Source organism: Canis aureus, chromosome 1 (assembly GCF_053574225.1).
Source record: "Canis aureus isolate CA01 chromosome 1, VMU_Caureus_v.1.0, whole genome shotgun sequence".
Classification (NCBI taxonomy): domain Eukaryota; kingdom Metazoa; phylum Chordata; class Mammalia; order Carnivora; family Canidae; genus Canis; species Canis aureus.
The window spans coordinates 102,544,641-102,563,728 of record NC_135611.1 but is presented as its reverse complement, the minus strand read 5'-3'; the positions used below and the strand labels follow the sequence as shown (position 1 = coordinate 102,563,728).

Below are 19,088 nucleotides of genomic sequence, written 5' to 3'. Positions count from 1 at the left end.
GTCCAACGCTGCGCCGCGGCCCACGCGGCCTGTGAGTCGGCGTCGGCCCTGGGTCCACCTGCACACAGAGCTTCGGCCCATCTCCTAAGATTTCTGAAAACCCCATCTTCCCGTCTCCGAGATGGGGAAACTGAGGCAGGTGCCCTGTCCGATGGGAGCACGGCGAAGACGTGTGCCCGGAGCACCCTCTCCCGATGCACGTAGGAGTCGGGGGGGGGGGGGCACTGAGGCCAGAAGCTGTGCGCCAGGCTCACGCGGGGGGAGCCAACCCGGGAGCCCAGGTCGGCCCGGCCGCGCCCGTCCCAACGCGCGCCAACTCGGGCCCTGTCAGCGCCGTCGGGGCGGGGAAGCGGACGAATCGCGACCCGTCGTCACGGAAACGCGCCCGGAAAGCCTGACTGGCGCAGAACTCCGGTGGGGCCGCTCTTCCTCGCCTGCCCGCCCAGACAGCCCATCTCCAACTTCCACCTGCCTCAAGACAACGCCGCCATGACCCCTCCTGCTCCCTCCCTCGGCCTCCCCGTTGGCACGTCTACGCATGTCCGAGCCCGGGCGCGAGCCAATGGGAAGCTCTATATGCATTCTGGGAAATGTAGTTCGAAGCCTGGCACCTTGAGAGGCCTTGTTTGCTTGGGCAAATAGGCCGCTGGCCGCGCTCGAAGCACCTTTGAAAGTGTAGTTCAGAGTTACTGGAAGACAGGCAAGCGAGGTTCGTCACGGCGAGCGGTCAGTGGGAAGCGTCCTTTTGCCGCGGTGCTTCCTGGGAAATGTAGTTCTGGGTGAGGTCGGTGCGGGGAGGGGGCGCGGAACGGACTTGGTGTCTGAGGGCTGGGGGAGGGGAAAGGATGAGTTTGGCGCAAAGCCTGCCGGGGCATGGAGTCTCGGTGAGCTTTGTGCGCATGTGCGACGAGGTGAGGAGGGGGGGCTTGGGGGGCCTCGTTTGGGAGAGTGAGGTGAGCGAGGGGGGAAGGGGGGTTGGGGGGCGGTTGGACGCGCTTTGGGGAGAGGGGGCTGGAGGCCGGAGGGCGGTGGGATGGGGGGGCGGGGGGGAGGAGAGAAGAAGGGGGCCAAGCGAAGCGGGAGGCAGGCGAGGGGGATGGGAGAGGGAACGGGAGAGGGAGGGGCTGGGGGAGGGTCGGGAAGTGGGAGGGGGCTGCGGCCCTTTGCGGTGGAGAACGCGGGAGACTGGAAAACCGGGGCGGGGTGCAGGGAGGGCCCGGGAGGGGGAGGAGCCGGGGTGGGGTCGGGCGGGAAGCGGGCGTGTGCGCCGGGACCCACGCCGGGGGGTCGGGGATGCGGCGGTCCTAGGGGGCGGGATTCGGGGAGTCCGAGCGTGGAGCTGCCCGCCGCGCTCCTCTCTGGGTGCAGAGCGCCGGCGTCGGGAGCCCGGTGCACGGGAGGCGGTTGGCCGGCAGGTGTACTGTGCCATGGGGCTGGGTTCGCCTCCCAAAGCTCCCCCTCCAGTCAGTCTCTGAGCCTCAGTGTCCCCCGTTGGAGTGCTGATCCCCTATTCTGATGCTGGTTTAGATTTCCGTGGGTGCCCTGTCCCCCAGCACGTCCCGGAGCAGCAGTTAAGTGCAGCCCCGACTCAGGTTGAGCGCCTGCTTAGCGCCAGGAACTGTTTTCCTCGTCTTGAACTCAACTGTGACTTTTGCATGGAGGGTTTTTCTCCCCATTTTACAGCCTAGGAAAGCGGAGAGCCCGCGTGTAAAAGGTGATGTTGTACCTAGGCCAAGGACAAATAACTGGTAGGCGGCAGAACTGGGATTTGCTCCAAAACTCTGTGCCATGAGAAAATATTTGTCCTGTGGACCAGTGGCTCTCAGCCCAGGGGCAATTTTGCCTCCTAGGGGATACGTGGCAATATCTGGAAACCTATTTGGATATCACAGTCGGGGAGATAGCTGCTGGCATCTGGTGGAAAGTGGCCAGGGATGCTGATAAACCTTTCACACGCCATGGGGCAGCTGCCACAGTACGGAGGTATCCAGCCCCACATGTGGCTAGTGCAGAGGTTTGCAAACCGGACAGTGGACATGCAAGTCTTCATTGAGCGCTTGCTGTATGACAGGCCACTTCTAATTCATATTCCTAGCAACCCCTAGTGGGGAAGAGCAGTTACCAGTCCTGTATTACAGGTGGAGAAATTCAGCCCACACAGGGGCAAGTCATGTCAAGGTCACACAGTGGATAAATGGCAGAGCTGAAAGTAGAAGCCAGGCAGCCAAGGTCCAGAGCCCACCTCTTAACCATTTAATTACCTGAAGGCGCCCTGCAGAAGTGCTGGTTGCAACCTACGTGGGCTCTGGAGTCACGCGATTCCAGGTTTGAATCCTGCCTTTGAGTGTGCGTTCCTCCTCACAGTGGTGCCCAATGCACAGAGCTGTTGGGACAGTTCCGGGGTGTGTGTGTGTGTGTGCCCGCAGTGTGAGACAGATGCCACTCGGCAGCTGTCCCTGAAGCCTCCAGGATGCCTGGTTGGGCTGGACACAGCAGTGGTAGAGATGCTTTAGTGGAGGTAGCATGTGGCACTGGACCTCAGTGGACGATAAGGATTGGTTCACGTGGTAGAACGACCTTACTTAGCACTTAGTGTGTGGTTTCTCAGGGTATTGACCCCAGGATCCATAAAAGGGTCCAACTGGCCCAGCTCCTAGGGACTCACTGGCAGCTGATGGCTATCCCTGAACCTCCATGACCCCCCTTGAGACTGCAGGGCCCTTCAGCTTGATGCCTGAGGCCTAGCTCCCTCAGGTCAGATTCTCATCTCATCCAGGAGGGAGCTTTCTCATAGCAGGGTAGGCTTCTGTACATCTTGGGAGACTTAGCTCTGGCCCCGGTCATAAAACTAAAAAAAAAAAAAAACAGAAAACAGGCTGCAGGCCAGATTTGGCCCATGGATGGCTCTTTGATTTTGAACTCAGGACCTTTTCATATTCTTAAAAATTATTGAAGATACCAAAGCATTTTTATTTTATTTTTTAAAGAGTTTATTTATTTATTCATGAGAGACACAGAGAGAGAGAGGCTGAGACACAGGCAGAGGGAGAAGCAGTCTCCATGCAGGGAGCCCAACGCGGAACTCGATCTGGGGTCTCCAGGATCACGCCCTGGACTGAAGGCGGCACTAAACCTCTGAGCCACGCGGGCTGCCCTATTTTTATTTTTTTAAGATTTTATTTATTTATTTATTTACAGAAAGAGAGAGGCGGAGACATAGGCAGAGGGAGAAGCAGGCTCCCTGCAGGGAGCCTGATGTGGGACTCAAACCTGGAACCCCAGGATCAGGACCTGAGCTGAAGGCAGACAGATGCTCAACCACTGAGTCACCCAGGCATCCCCCAAAGTTGTGTTTTTTTTTTTATAGTTTTATGGTTTTATTAACACAAATATGACACGTACATAAGCTATCTATTCATTTTCTTCACTACGCAGCCTGGCATTGGGATTGGTGACTCTGATGGCCAGCTGGGCTGCTCTTTCCACAATGGCTTTGTGGTTCTCGGAGGATATATTGTGAGAATCTTTGCACAATAAGATTTGTTGCACATCAGCAGCACATCACGCTCCTTGAGTTGTGGACTAGGAACTTCTGGAAGCCACTGAGCAGCATGTGCTTTGTTTTCTTGTTGCTCCCGTAACCAATGTTGGGCATCAAGATCTGGCCTTTGAATCTTCTGCGTAATCTATTGTCAATGCAACTGGTTTCCGCCAGTTGCACTTAATTTTGACATACCGGTCTGACTGGTGCTGGATGAACCTCTTGGTCCTCTTTTTAACGATCTTGGGCTTCACCAGAGGTCTGAGGGCAGCCATGATGCCCAGCAATCAATGGCTGCCACTTCTGCAGGTGGCGCCGGGGAAGAGAGGGCCCCCAAAGTATTTTTAATTATAGCAGTTGTATCTGAGTCCGTATCATATTAAAGAGTAAGGCCAAAGGAATTTTTAAGTGTTTGTTAATGCATTCAGAAATAGAAAGAATTTTTCATATATGGGCATAAAATTTTATTTTTTTATTTTTATTTTTTTAAAGATTTTATTTATCTATTCATGAGAGACACAAAGAGAGAGACACAGGCAGAGACACAGGCAGAGGGAGGAGCAGGCTCCATGCAGGAAGCCCGACATGGGACTCGATCCCGGAACTGCAGGATCATGCCCTGGGCTGAAGGCGGCGCTAAACCGCTGGGCCACGGGGGCTGCCCACAAATAACATTTTAAATGGAAAATAGCCATGTTTTTAAAACAAAAAATTGGAAATGTGACATTATTTTTCTGCAAATCTCTCTAATGTATGACTTAAAAAAGGACTGTGGGGTTTCACATCTGCTTCTGCATTGAGCCTGTGTTCATACAGCCTCTTGGGTAGAGGGATTCCACCAAGGAGGAAGGGGAGAATGGGTGTAGGTGAAGCCCTGCAGTCCACCATGTTTCCCCTTCCCCAGATGTGATCAGGGGCCATTGGTGTATGGGTCAGCATAGGGAGCCATGGGAATACCACAGACAAGGGCTTCAGCAACAGGAATTTATGTCTTAGCTCTGGAACCAGAGTCCAAGGGCAAATGTAGGCAGATTCGGTGTCAGAACCATAGGCACAGAACCACAGGCATCCAGCCTGTGTCTCACGGATTTCTGTTCCCCTAAGGGCATCAATCCCATCCCTTTCAGGCCTCATCCCTATGGCTTCCCTTAGTCTCTTTTCCCCATTTCACTGAGATGGGATTGGCCTACGGCGTTGTGTTAAGTTACACATGACAATCGGACTTGAGTACATTGTGACGCAGTCGCCGTGGTGAGTTCAGATCACGTCTGTCAACTCGCACAGTCACACTTGTTTCTTCTTGTGAGGAGAACTCATAAGTTCAGTCCCCTGGCAGCATTCGGGCAGACAGCACAGTCTCATGAACCCCAGCCACCATGCCGTGCATTAGATTCCCCACAGCGTCCTTGTGCTCTAACCAAAGCTTTTACCTGCTTCACCCAACATCGAGTGCTCCTAGTCACCTCCCAGAGCCCACCTCCAAATACCGTCGTGCTGGGGTTAGAACTCCATATGGATTTGGGGGATCGCATATCAGGAAGCGGTTCAGGTGGCTTTGGACCTGGCATCCTGAAGCATCTGCTGCCGGGGACGCTGGGGATGTGGGGTGAGCAGTTACGATGACAGTGGCTCTGATGAGAGCTCTGGGACTTTTGAGCTCTGGCTGGTGCTGCACTCTGTTCCTAGCTCTTTGTATGCTCACTTCTCACATGAAGCCGAGAAGAGACTGAGGAATAGTGGGACCCACAGTCACTCCCAGGGAAGCGCAAGGCCAGGATCTGAGCCCATTTCATTCCAGGACGGGGATCTGAATCTCCCCTCCTTTGGCACTTGCTGTGTGTAGGGCACCTTCCTTCTCAGGCACTCCTGCCTTAGCTGTACAAGGTAGGGGAGCACTTCAACTACAAGGGGGCACTGAGGCACAGAGAGGCACCAGCACTTAAGCCAGGTCACTCGGCTCCTAGTGGGCATTGCTAGGGATGCACCCGGCAGGAGGCTGTGGTCTCTAAATCACTGAGCCAGGCTCTCACAGCGCTGAACCTCCTTCCCCACAGGCGCTGCTGTCCCTGTGGGGCTTACGGACCCCATGGAAGTCCTGTCTCCCCAGCCTGTGAAGCAGGAAGGCCAAACTGCCGAGGGCCTGACCCTGGACTCACCATGGCACCGCTTTCGCCACTTCCATCTGGGTGACGCACCAGGCCCCCGTGAAGCCCTGGGCCTGCTGCGCGCCCTGTGCCGAGACTGGCTGCGGCCTGAGGTGCACACCAAGGAGCAGATGCTGGAGCTACTGGTGCTGGAGCAGTTCCTGAGCGCCCTCCCTGCTGACATCCAGGCCTGGGTGTGCAGCCGGCAGCCCCAGAGTGGGGAGGAGGCTGTGGCCCTGCTGGAGGAGCTCTGGGTGAGTGCAGGGTTGGCAGGGGATGGGGAGGTGGTTGGGGGTGCTGCTCCTGCCCAGGTCCCTCTGCTGCCACCTTGCCTGGCTGGATGCTGGCCTCCCCCATCACCGCCTTGCCTCTGCTCTCCAGAGGGCTGCTGGTCCCTGTAAGCAAACTGATGAGGGTGGGGAGGCTTTGGGGCTGTGTGAACATCTAGCTGGGAGCACAGTGCAAAGGGGTGGTCCTTGAGACCCCCCTGACTCTCCCAGCAAGTTTGGGGTCCCTGAAACTGCCCTCCTGTTCAATGATTCAGAAGAAGGACCCAGAACTGTCTGAAAGCCATCTTGCTCACAGTCAGAGTTTTCATGGCAGAAGGACGCAGATTTGGTCAGCCAAGGGTGGAGGTGCAGGGCTCCAGGACAGCCCTGTGCACAGCCTCCAGCTGTCCTCTCACAGCGATGTGGATGGCCTTGAGGCCTGGCTGCAGCATGTGCATGCAATAGTGCCAGCTGGGGTGGCTTCTTGAGCTTTGGTGCTGTGAGTATTTTGTTGGAGCTCCATGGTTGCCAGCATGACCCCTTGGCCTCAAACTCCCCTGGAGGCCGAGCAGATACTGGGCGTCTGAAAGTCTCCGTCATAACCTATGCTGTTGGACTGTCCAGTGTGGCCTGAGGCCCCCACACAAACATCCTGTCAGGTAGAATGCTCCAGGGGCTTAGAGGTCACCTCTTGGTGGTTGAGGGCAGAGGCCAGCCTTCTCCTTGGACAAGGCTAAACGCTTTACTGAAGAGAAGGGGTCACCTGACCGGAGCCTGAATGTCCCCTGGCCATTCTTATGGAGTGTGACAGAACCTCACAGGTGCACAGCCCGGCCCATGTGTTCACACAGTGCCTGTGGCTCTTTTTTCACAAGGACTGAGTGGGACAGTGTGGAAGTAGACAGATGGCCTGTAAAACTAAAAACCTTTACTCTGGGTCTGTTGTAGGAACAGTCCACTGATTCCTTTTAGAGCCACGTTGTCCAGTGAGAAACAGGATGTGAGCCCTGTCAGTAACCCTGAACGTTCCAGCGGATCTTTAGAAAGAGTGAAAAGGAAGAAGGGGATTTAATTTATTGAACTCAGGGTAGCCAAGCTGTTGCGATCTCAGCAGGCGGTATTTGTCACCTTTGTGAGTGCTCAGCAGCCACATGTGTCCGTGCGGTGAGCGGTAGCCAGGCGTGCAGACAGCCAGGAGGAGGGTGACCAGGCTGAGGGAGCAGCCAGTGCATGGGCTTCAAGGTGGTGGAGAGGTTGGCGGGCATGGATGTGTGCACAGCATGAGGTTGGAGGCCAGGGGACGGTGGGGAGGGGGGTGAGGAGTCAGAAAGAGGGCAGAACATCCACTGTGAGTGCCTATGGCACCCATGTTAGGTGCTAGGGACGCAGCCGTGGTCTTGTTGGCCCCTTTCTCCTTTCTGGTCCAGCTCCGGCTGATACACTCTCCCCCACTTCCTGGGATGAGCTTCACCCCTCTGTGTCCTCCCCTTGCGGCTCTTCTCTGGGTCATTGTTCCCTGTCGCCACCAGACACCACCTTAACACATCACCACTGACGCTGCCCCTTAAAGATGACCCAGACTCACTTGGAGTTCTGGAGGCCAGGAGTCTGACTCGGGTCTGCCTGAAACCTAGGTGTGGGCAGGGCTGTTCCTTCTGGAGGCTCCAGGGAAGAATTTGTCCCCGCTTCCAAGGTCACATCTTCTCCTGACCCTGACCCTCACAATGGTACTGGGCCTAGTATCAGGAGCCTAATTCAGTCACACCTGCAGAGTCCCAGCCCTTTGCCACATGAGGTTACAGAGGTCACAGAGTCAGGAGCTCTGGGATCAGGATGTGGACACCCTCAGGGCACCGTCCGTGCTTGCTGCAGAGGAGTTGGAAGTGGTGTGGGAGCATGGTGTCAGAGTCTCACGGGATCGTGGTTCCCAGTGATTTTCCAACTGCTTCAAGAGAAAATGACCCTGCACACCAGGGCGTTGTTCTCTCCCTCTCTGGTAAGAGAGCACTCTCAGGCTTGGAGCTGTCCACAGGAGCGGTGGACCAGGATGGTGCTGTCCTACATGATCGCACAGAACTGTTGGTGACACCTCTGCTGCTGTTTTTTTGTTTTTTTTTTTTAAGATTTTATTTATTTATTCATGAGAGACAGAGAGAGAGAGAGGCAGAGACACAGGCAGAGGGAGAAGCAGGCTCCATGCAGGGATCCCGACACGGGACTCGATCCCGGAACTCCAGGATCACGCCCTGGGCCGAAGGCAGGCGCCAAACCGCTGAGCCACCCAGGGATCCCCTTCTGCTGCTGTTTAAAGCAAAAGGCGTGAAGAGTGACCGTAGCCTGGGTGTTAGGCTATTGCACTCAGACTCTGGCAGAAGGACCTGTAAAGCTGGAGTCTGACAAACGCCTCAGGACGAGGGTGTCTCTGGTGTGTGGGTTCTTGCCTATGCTCGGCAGAGCCTTCCCTGATGCGTTTTGTATGTGCTGGTGTCAGGCTGTGGCTCCAGACCCTGGCTACTTGGAACATGTGGGAACCTTGAGGGACACTGTGGCAGGGTCTCATACTCAGGTGCTTAGTCTCTTATTACCAGGTACGAGTGGCCATGGTTTCAGTGTATTTTTAACTGTTTTGTCAGGGGGGGGTGTACAGTTTTTTGCCATGTCAATACATGGTAGCTAATTGTAGCCACTGCCACAGTCAGGATACAGTGCTATGCTCTCACTGTGGGCCCTGCGTGTTACCCTCACGGGACTCCCTCACCCCAGAACCCTGCATGCCACCCTCACAGGCTCCTCACCCCTGGGTCCCATGTGCCACCAGTCCACAGTCCGTCTTCTAGGGAAGTACATAAAGGACCCACAGTGTGCGAGCTTTGAGGGCTGGTCTTTGGTTCAGCAGGATGCCTGTGAGATTGACACGGGTGGTTGAATGGGTCAGTAGTTGATTCCTTTTTCATGCCAATAGAATCTCGTGGTGTGGGCACACTAATTTCTCTGTCCTCCTCTCATTGAAAGGCTCAAAGGTGGTCTCCAGTGTTGGGTGATGTTGAATACAACTGCTTTAAATACCTGGGTGTGCATCTTTGTGTGAACACGAGTTTTCTTTTTTCCAGAGTGGATCGCCTGGAGTGCAGTGGTTGAGTTTTATAGCAGGTGTGTGTGGTTTTAGGAGAAACTGCCAAACTGCTTCCTGAAGGGGCTGTGGCATCTGTCCCCCACCCCAGCAGTGTGTGAGCTTCCACAGTTCTAAGGGCTCTTCTTGGCTCCTCAGATTCCAAGGGGCCAAGAGAATCCCTCCATGGCTGAGCTGGCCTCATGGAACTCGTTACTTTTTCATGGTGTGTCTAGCAGTGACTAGCACGTAGGCTCTCAGGCTCCGAGGCCATGTCTTTCTTGTTCTCCAATGTGTACTTGGTCCTTTCGGTAGTACCTGATATATAGTAGGTGCTCAAAAAAGTGCTTGCCAGGGAGCAGTGAGTAGCCTACCAGGCCTCTCTTCATCCCACCCTTAGAGAAGAGGTTTGATTCAGGCAGGGAGTGTGCAGTGGAGGGAGAGCCTGGTCTGTTCCACAGGTGAGGGAAGGAGGTGCGGGGAGATGGACGGGGCAGGACCAACTTGGCTGTGGTCAGTGACCTGCATTCGTTCTCAGGCACACAATAGCCAAGGGGTCGCCTGTCTGCTGGCCCAAGAAACCCAAAGGCAAGCTGGTGGGCAGGCAGGCAGGGGGTGCTGGAAGAACTCTGTCTGGTCAGCACAACAGGAAACGCTCACTGGTCTGCACCTCTGAGGTCAGCACTTGGGGGTCTCCTGGGGCTGTGAGGGCAGGCCGCAGCATAGGAAGGGAGCACGGTTCAGCTGTCACATGTGAAAGCCAAGGTTGGTGGAACTGGCAGGGCTAGTACACCGGAAGGTGAGGGGGGCAGCGTGCCTGGAGTGGTGAAGGTGGGCAGCCTGCTCGGGGTTCCGGGTATCCGGCAGAGCTTGCTGCAGTGATGAAGCCAGGTGGTCTGCAGGACTTGGGCCAGACCCTGCATCTACGGGGCAGAAACATCCTGCTGACTCACCATGGCCTGCCAGGGCCGTGGTCTGGCCTCCTGCCTTCACTCCCCCACTCCTCCCCGCTCTTCCTCCCCCCAGCCTGGTGGAGCTGGAATAAATATGTGACCGAGCTCCCAGGTAGGAAGTTCATACCTGAACTTGTGTCCTAGGTGCCACAGATGCTTTCTGCTGGCTACCAGGCAGCTCAGTGTGTCACGCTCAGGGGTTCCCCCAAGGACACCTTGCTTTGATACCACCTGCAAGTTCAGGGGTCCCCAGGACCAGCCTGGGTTCAGGAATTCATGCGAAGGACTCAGGACTTAATGAGAGCTGGTGTGCTCACAATTCAGATTTGTTTCCGTGAAGGGATGCAGAGTACAATGAACTGAGGAGAGTGGCACTCAGGGCAGGATGCAGGAGACACCCTCTCCAGGCGGCACCATGGGAACAGCACCAAGTAGTGTTGCCCATGCTGACCATGGAGGCTCCTGAGCCTGGTGTCCAGGGTTTTTATTTGGGGTCAGCTGTATAAACACTGCTGACTGCACCATGGCTGACGCTAGCCTCCAGCTCCTCTGGAGGCTAAACCCCCCCCCCCCCCGCCATAAATCCCACTGTTAGCACAGCCTGCCTGTCTCCACACAGCCCTGGGGGGCCAGTACTGCATATTGTTAGCCTCTGTCTGCCAGATGATGGTGTGAGTCCCAGAGAAGGCAAGCAACTTGCTTGAGGTCACAGGGCTAGTCGGGGCAGTGGGAGGAGTATAACCCACAGACCCTGGCTTTAGATTCTGCTTTGAACCTCTGCTGTGTGCCACATTTGAGCCCTCAGTGCCTGCCTCAGGGCCCCGACCTCATCCCTGTGGCCACTCTGCCTGGATATCTTCTTGTGGATGGTATTTGGTCTCTGCAGTCTAGCAACCCATGTCTGGGACCCCAAACCAGAGACCCCAGGACATTCAGAGGAGGGAAGGTTTCCAACTTATATGTACCCTAGAATCTCCTGGAGAGGGATCCCTGGGTGGCACAGCGGTTTGGCGCCTGCCTTTAGCCCAGGGCGCGATCCTGGAGACCCGGGATCGAATCCCACGTCGGGCTCCTGGTGCATGGAGCCTGCTTCTCCCTCTGCCTATGTCTCTGCCTCTCTCTCTCTCTGTGTGACTATCATAAATAAATAAATAAATAAATAAATAAATAAATAAATAAATAAATAAATAAATAAAACAGCTAAAAAAAAAAAAAAAAAAGAATCTCCTGGAGAACCTGCTTGCACTACTGCTTCCCAGGTTCTGTTCACGGGTGTGCCGACCTAGCTGCAGCAGAGGCCAGGAATGGCGGGCATCTGCCACACGTCCTGCTCCTGCCCTGCTGCACCTGGGAAGATGTCACCAGTGGGTTACAGGAGCCCCACTGAGGGTCAGGGAGCTGGGGGGTTCCTATGCTGTGCCCTCAGCATCTGCCAGCCTGTGTCAGGACTCAGGGTGAGACCGAGTACCACCTCAGCCCCTTGGCACTGACCCCAGGGCGGGAAGTGCCTTGCTCAGGGTCCCACAGGCAGCGGCAGCTCTGTGGCTGGAGACATCTATGGATCTAGTTGGCCTTGTGCCAAACCCTGACTCTATGCTTCGGGACCCCCTTAACACCCTTTTCAGGGAATGTTTCTTTTCTTTTCTTTTTGTTATTAAGATTTATTTATTTATTCATTCAGAGAGAGAGAGAGAGAGGCAGAGACACAGGCAGAGGGAGAAGCAGGTTCCATGCAGGCTCCATGCAGGGAGCCGGACGTGGGACTCGATCCCGGGTCTCCAGGATCACACCCTGGGTTGCAGGTGTGATCTAAACTGCTGTGCCACCGGGGCTGTGCCTAAACTGCTGTGCCACCGGGGCTGCCCTCAGGGAATGTTTCTTCATCAGAGCAAAGGCAGTTTGACCCTTTTACCCATCCATTGTTCACTTGCTTGGTATCTGAGGACTGTCGTAAGAGGCACAGGAATTGGAACCCTCTCCATGGTGGTGGGAATGTGAAATGGAGCAGCCCCAAGGGAAATGTGTGAGCTAGCAGTTCCACTCCTTGATGCATGTCCACACAAAACTTGTGCCTGATACGAGGTGAATGGCAGTAGGGCAGCAGCCTCCCTAATTTAAGGCAAAAAGTAGAAATAACCCATGTGTCTGCTGGCGGAATAGATAAACAGAATGTGGTCCAGCCTCACAAGGGAACATTATTCAGCCACGTGAGGGACTGAAGCACTGATGCCCTGCTGGAGTGACCGTCAAAGATGTGACGTAGAAAGGGGGAAGGAGCCAGTTGGAAGGAAATGCAGACTACAAGATTCCATTACTGCAACATCCAGAACAGGCAATTCCACACACACAAAAGACCTGGGGGTTCCCAGAGGTTGGGGCAGGGAAGGGAAGTGGCTGCTATTGGGTTTGAGATTTAGGTGCAGGTGATGAAAATATTCCAAAAATGGGGATGGTTGCACAACTTTGAATATGCTAAAGTCCACTGATTTTACTTCCAGTGGGGAAATTCTGCAGTAGATAAATTATGTCTCAGTATAGCTGGTATTAAAAGAATTGGCACTAGGGATACCACGGAAGGCAGGCCAGTCCCTGACCTCCTGGGGCCCACAGTCTATAGGAGGAGATAGGCAAGCACAGGCATAAAAATACAATATGACAGTTCAGTTGGCTCTGTTGGGAAGGTCTCCCGAACATTTCAGGAACAAGAGATACCAACTCAGACAAACTTTCCAAAAATTGAAGAAGGTATACTTCCCAGCTCCATCTGTGAGCAAAACCAAAGACACTGTGAGAAAAGAAAACTATAGGCCGATATCCTTAATCTCAAAATAATTATGTTGCATGAAAGACACCCCTGCCCCCCCCAACCTCCCCCGTAAGAGTACCTCTTTACTCTGTGGTTCTATATAAAGTTCTAGAATATGGAAACAGCCCTTTAGCAATGGAAAGCGTGTCAGCATTTGCTGTCTTGTAATGGTGGGGAGGCAGAGACACCACAAATGTACATAAGGAAACTTTCAGGGGCTGATAGATAGGGTCACCATCTTGGCTGTGATGGTGGTTTCTTAAGTATACATGTTGAAATTTCATAAGTATACATGAAATATATTTCATAAGTATACATGATGGTGGTTTCATAAGTATACACTCTGCTTTCTGTATGCTTTAAATGTATGCATTTATTGTCCATCCATTATAACCTCAATAAAGCTGTTGAAAAGTGCAGTGTGATAGGCACCAGGATATAGGGGCTGTTGCTAAATCACATGGAGTCATAAACCTGTGGGTGGTGGCAGGGATGGGGCTTCAGTCAAGTCCTGAAGGACATATAGGAGATAGGGAAAGGGGGATGGAAGAGGGAGTTCCAGGTAGAGGGAACAGAATGTGCCAAAGAGTGGAGCTTTGAGAGAACCTGGCATGCTCAAGGCACAATTAGCTTTCTACTATGGACTTCCAGGCAGGGACCTGGCCAGAGGTGGGGCTGCAGGAGGGTGTGGGGCCAGGGAACTCTAGCCTGTGGGCCACAGCAGAAGCAAGCAGCGGATCAGTATCTGTGGCACCCTAACATCCTGAGCTGCATGAGTGGTCAGGAGCCAGTTTACAGTCTGCTAGAGCAAAAAGATGACCACGTAAAATATTCATCCTGCCACCACCAAACATGGGCCTTCACAGATCTCAAATGGTGCACGTTTGGGAAAGGCTCTAGAAGCTCCCTGTAGAATCTTCTTGCTATTTGTTAGATTTTTAGGCATTAACTGACTTCCATCCTAATCACTGCAATTGAAAGAAGTAAAATATGAGAAGAGCATTGGATGTGTGGAACTCAGGAGTCAACTCTCCTTTATCGGCAGCAGGATTCTCATCTGTCCCTTGGGGACAAAGTCTTCAGAAACAATGACAATAGCATAAAGACACCTAAAATAGCCTGAAACATTTTCAGTAACCTTTGGTGTTCCTACCTGGCACCATCCTGCTCAGAAGTGGGCCACTGTTTGAGCTGGGAAGAATTCCATTCCTGAGCTTACTTTATTTTTTTTTTCCTGAGTTAGAGGTAGCTAATGTGTTTTTCTTGTGTATTTTGTCAAGAAGTTTGCACTTTATCCAGAGGGCAGTAAGAAGCTAAGGTAAGATTTAAAGCAGTTTTATCAGTTTTCTGTTGTTACATAACAGACCACCCCAAACTTAGAGGCTTGCAACAATAAACATTTGTTGTCTTAGTTTCTCTGGGTCAGGAATTTGGGGCTGATCTGACTCAGGGTCTCTTATGAGGGAGTCACCTGGGGGCTGGAGGGTCTGCTCCCCAAATGGTTCCTTCCATGGTGACTGGCAAGAGGCCTGGTGACTGCTTCGCTGGGAGTACATGATAGGACTTGATGACTGTCTAAATGTAGTAGGGGTTGTGGGGGAGAAAAATTATAGGCTGTTGCTGTGGTTTTTCTCATTTCTGAGTGTGGTATCTCTCATTTCAGGGACCAGCGGTGAGGGCACCTCAGGATGTGGCAGAAGGCTCCAGGGTGAGCGTTGGAAAAGATGATGGTGGGATGGTGCCCTTAGGTGAGTAGCTCATTTTCTCTCCCACCCTGAGAGGGTCCCCCTCCTGCCTGCCCATCATGCATTTGCTCAGTGAACATTCCTGTGTCCCTGCTGTGGAGGGCACAGCGGGGTCAGACAGGATAGCGCACTCAGCAGTGCAGTCAGCTGTTGGCATGTGCCAGGTACCATTCTGCCAGCTCCCCTGCTACCTATGTTGCCACATGGGAAGGGGCCCATACATAAACATTTTTTTCTCAAGAAAAGACAGAAGTTTGGATTTTTATGACACTGCATGATTTTCCAACGTTTTTTACAATTTTTTTTTTTTTTTAACAAAGATGGTCTTTTTTTTTTTAATATTTTATTTATTTATTCATGAGAGGCAGAGACGTAGGCAGAGGGAGAAGCAGTCTCCCTGCAGGGAGCCCGATGTGAGACTCCATCCTGGGACCCTGGGATCACGACCTGAGCCAAAGGTAGACACTCAACCACTGAGCCACGTAGGTGCCCCCATTTTTTACATTTCTAAATATGCTGTTATGCACCAAGCCAGCACCTCCTTTGGCTGGCCCACTGGTACACTCTGCTTTCTGTAAGCTGATGTCTAACAGTAGAAACCCAAGGTCCCGAGAGCTTAAGCAGCTTGCCTAAGGCCACACAGCAAGTCAAGGCCAGAGTGAGGGTGGGGATGGTGGCTTCTACCCAATAGTAGTGTCTCTACACCCACCACACAGGCCAGGATGCCGAGGCTTGGGACCTGGTGGTTGGTGTGGAGAAATTGTGTGGGTGGGGGGCAGGAGGTTCACACTTTTTTGTTGCCCTATTACTGTTTTTTGTAGATTGAATCATGAGCTGGGTCTTGTGAAGTAAATCAGACAGAAGCCCATTGCTTATCTCCCTGGAATTCCCTAGAGCAGTTTAAAAACTTGGAAAAAGGAAATGTGAGGTTCATTTAACCAACTGACTTACTCACCCCTCCATTTGTCTACCCTGATGCCCACTCCCCTCGCACATCATGCAGTCAACCCACCACCCACCTAGATACCATTTACCCATCCCTGCTCATTCATTTATCTGTCTCCCCTTTGTCCCCTCTCTCTCATCCATCCATCCCCCCACCCCATGCACCTCTCCACCTACTGTCCACCCACCCATCTGTCCATCATCCATCCCCTCACCCACTATTGCCCATCTCTGGCTCCTTGCTCATCCATTGGCCTATCTCCCCACTGTCCCCCTCCTCCATCCATCTATCCATCCACCTGCCCACTCACTGGCCCACTCCTTCATCCATCCATCCATCCTCCAGCCAACTATCCGTACCCTCTTCCATCTCCTCCCCCATCCACCTACCACCTACTGACCTGCCTTCATGCATCAAGCTCGCATCCATGCATCCACACATGCATCTATTTATTAGGCTGACTCTGCGCTGTGTACTGAGCACTGTGCTGGGTCCCAGGGACACAGGGATGGTAAGCCCCCAGTCAGTCCTCCTCCCCAGCCATGGTTTCCCGGCACTGAGCTTTCCCCGCCAACCCTGACACGGACCATAATCCCGGAGCTTCTCCAGCCAGCTGTGCCCTGCACCGCCCTGCGGAGTGCAGAGCCACCTGCCCTCACTCTGTGCCTTTGCCTGACAGGAGATGCGGCCTCCGGGGTTGAGGTGCTGGCAACGGGGGACGCCCAGGCCCTGCGCCCCTACAAGCAGGAGCCAGGCAGTCCTCCACCGGCCCCCGCGGCGCCCCCTGCGCCCGGCCTGCCTGCCTTCCTGGCTGCCCCGGGCACTACCTCCTGCCCCGAGTGCGGCAAGTCTGCCCTGAAGCCCGCCCACCTGCTGCGCCACCGGCAGAGCCATTCGGGTGAGAAGCCGCACGCCTGCCCCGAGTGCGGCAAGGCCTTCCGGCGCAAAGAGCACCTGCGGCGCCACCGCGGCACGCACCCTGGCGGCCCTGGGCCGGCCCTGCGCCCGCTGCCCGCGCGTGAGAAGCCGCACGCCTGCTGCGAGTGTGGCAAGACCTTCTACTGGCGCGAGCACCTGGTGCGCCACCGCAAGACGCACTCGGGGGCGCGGCCATTCGCCTGCTGGCAGTGCGGCAAGGGCTTCGGGCGCCGTGAGCACGTGCTGCGCCACCAGCGCATCCACGGCCGGGCGGCGGGCGGTGTGGGCGCGGCGCCCGGGCCTGGGAGCGGGGCCCCCTTCCCGGCCTGGCCCCTGGGGTAGCCACCGCCCGCCGGCCCCTCTTGGCCCACAGCCCTCCTCCTACGCTGGCTCCTGTCTGAACTGGCAGGCGCTCTCACCTTCTGTTTCCTCTGCTCTTTCTGTCCTGGTCCACGCTTCCCTGTTGGGTTCTCGCAGCCTCCCAGCCCCTCCCATTCCGTTCAGGTGCGTCCATAAGCCCCGCCTCCCTCTTCCCTCTTCACGTGCTGCCTGGGAGCCCAGGAGCAGAGCACAGGGCAGGGGTGGCGGGCAGGCCCTGGATCCAGAGGAGACCGAAGGAAGGTGACCCCTCTCCAGCGGGGGAGGGCAAGGGGAAGGGGCGACGCCTTTGACGGGGTGGACCAGGCTCTGCTAGTGAGCTCCTTGATCTTGCCCCTCTCTGCGGTTGGGAAGGCATGTGATGGACAGAGATGCCTGTTCCTGGGAAGCGCCGCGGAGACAATTCACCAGCATCTGGAGAGTAATAAAGTTATTGATGAGAGGTGTGGACGGAGTCCTAGTTCTGTGTGGGCGGGCCCCACCTCGGATCCCCAGTTCCTCTCCTTGAGCCTGGAGAGGAGCTGCAGGAGTGGGTTTCATCAATGGAAGGGACCGGCCTGGTGCCAGACCCAACTGGGTTCTAATCTCCACCTGTGGCTTCCTGGCTGCAGGAGCTTAGGTCATAGCCTAGGTCATAGTTGCTCGGGGCCTCCATGTGCACATCTGTAAACAGTGATTCCCATGTCCATTGCTGGAGTCTTCACTGGGGGATGCCACCTATTCACGGGGGCCCAAAATACCGGTATCAGTAGGTTTTGGGTCACCTACTTTGCCAAGAGAAGAATCCACTGGGGAATGAGCTTGGGGGCCAGGGGTCTGGGACCCCGAGAGGGGGTGGTGGGGGACTTGGGAGGGTGGCTCACTGTTGAGTGCAAAGCCTCCCCTGGCCAGCCTCATCAGTCCACACCCCTACCTAGCTCCCCCCCCAGCCCCCCACCTCCCCCTCCTTGGTTCAGGACAATCCTGAGGTCCAAACCCTGGTGTTTTCTCTTTAGCAAGATGCTGATGCACCTGACCAGTTAAACCCAGGCCATGGCCCATCCCCTAGCATAAGGGAGTCTGGGAGGGCAAATAACTAGACTGTCAGACATCTGTAGCTAGAGGCTGGCACCCCACTTCAATGACCTGTGAGGCAGGACAGTCCTCAAACAGCTGGGGGAGGTTTGGGCACCAAGCAGTCTCAAGGAATGCCATGTGTCTGCCAGGGTGCCCTGGTCCAGCCCCTAGGTGTCAACAAGCACCATGTGGGGGTGGGGGTGGGAAGGGTGGGTAGGAGGTCCAGGGGGCAGTGTGTAGACAAACACATTGCTTGCCAACACGAACACCCACAGGCACGTTCATCACAGCACTGCATCACTGCACCCACTATCCAGCAGAGGAAACCAGTGTGGAGAAGCCTCTGCATCTGCTGCTGCAAGATCTCAGGAGGATACTGGGGGGAGCATGCAGGGGTGGGGTGAGGTCTGAGGATGGAGTTCCAGTGATAGATGGCAGGATAAACTGCCACTGGCTGTGGGGCAGGTCCCGTATCAAGTGTTGAAATCTACCATCTGATTTATCACTACAGTCCAGTGAAGTAGTCACGTTACACAGATGGGGAAACAGAGGCATGGGAAGGGTAAGTGGCTGGCCGTGGTCATGGATCTGAAGTGGGTGGTCCGACTCCACTGCACTGGCCCCTGCTCCTCATGCCCCCAGCTCCAGCTCACTCAGGGCTCCCCACCTCTATCACCAGTGCCAGCACTCCTTTGGCTGTTCAGGCTCTACACCTTCTGATGAGCTCCCCTAGGCCCTGATTTCCTCAGGGGAGCCCTTTGACATACATGCCTCCCATCAGTGTGGACTGCTGATGAGGGCGTGTTAGCCCTGCTCCCCCTTGTGTCACTCAGAAAGCAAAGTCCCCATGAGCCCAGGTCCTGGTTAGGATTGGGGAACCAAGACAGCTAAGGAGATGCAGAAGTGGGCACTGGGGTGTTCACCCCCTTGGTACCCACCCGGGGGTGTGTCCATCCGATCAGCTTCCACATCCCAGAATGACATGTCTCCAAGACTTGGGAGCAGCCCCTCAAAAGGAAGGAGATGCTGGATGGCTGAAACAGAAGGCCCCTTTGCAAGGCCACGAGCAAACGTTGTGCCAGCTGGTGGGGGTGCAGAGTGGTGCAGACAGGACCTCATGGTGGTTCTCCATCCCACCCCCAACTCACCACAGGCACCAGTGTCCATCTCCATGTTGCTTGGGGGGCAGTGAGTAGGAGCCTCCTAAATGTCCATCTCCGGGA

The 19,088-nt window shown here is 54.8% G+C and overlaps 1 protein-coding gene across 7 annotated transcripts; it reads left to right on the top strand.

The window, feature by feature from the left end:
* Positions 1 to 395: 395 nt before the first annotated feature.
* On the top strand, positions 396 to 17,251 carry ZNF444 (zinc finger protein 444). Of its 7 annotated transcripts, none has more exons than XM_077913604.1 (4): positions 396 to 726; positions 5,596 to 5,939; positions 14,486 to 14,570; positions 16,193 to 17,251. In XM_077913604.1, exons 2-4 carry the CDS (start codon positions 5,628 to 5,630, stop codon positions 16,771 to 16,773), a joined length of 978 nt encoding a protein of 325 aa, XP_077769730.1. In that variant the 5' UTR covers positions 396 to 726; positions 5,596 to 5,627; the 3' UTR covers positions 16,774 to 17,251. The 7 variants fall into 7 exon arrangements, with proteins under 7 accessions (XP_077769730.1, XP_077769719.1, XP_077769709.1 ...); XM_077913593.1 differs by having other exon boundaries at positions 396 to 784; XM_077913583.1 differs by having other exon boundaries at positions 397 to 709.
* Positions 17,252 to 19,088: the final 1,837 nt, after the last annotated feature.

What these genes read in the sequence shown, in the direction of transcription:
- ZNF444 (XM_077913604.1), top strand. Translation starts at nt 5,628, where the DNA reads ATGGAAGTCCTGTCTCCCCAGCCTGTGAAGCAGGAAGGCCAAACTGCC. An exon ending in CCCTGCTGGAGGAGCTCTGG is followed by an intron (nt 5,940 to 14,485) that starts GTGAGTGCAGGG and finishes CTCTCATTTCAG; the next exon opens with GGACCAGCGGTGAGGGCACC. An exon ending in TGGTGGGATGGTGCCCTTAG is followed by an intron (nt 14,571 to 16,192) that starts GTGAGTAGCTCA and finishes TTTGCCTGACAG; the next exon opens with GAGATGCGGCCTCCGGGGTT.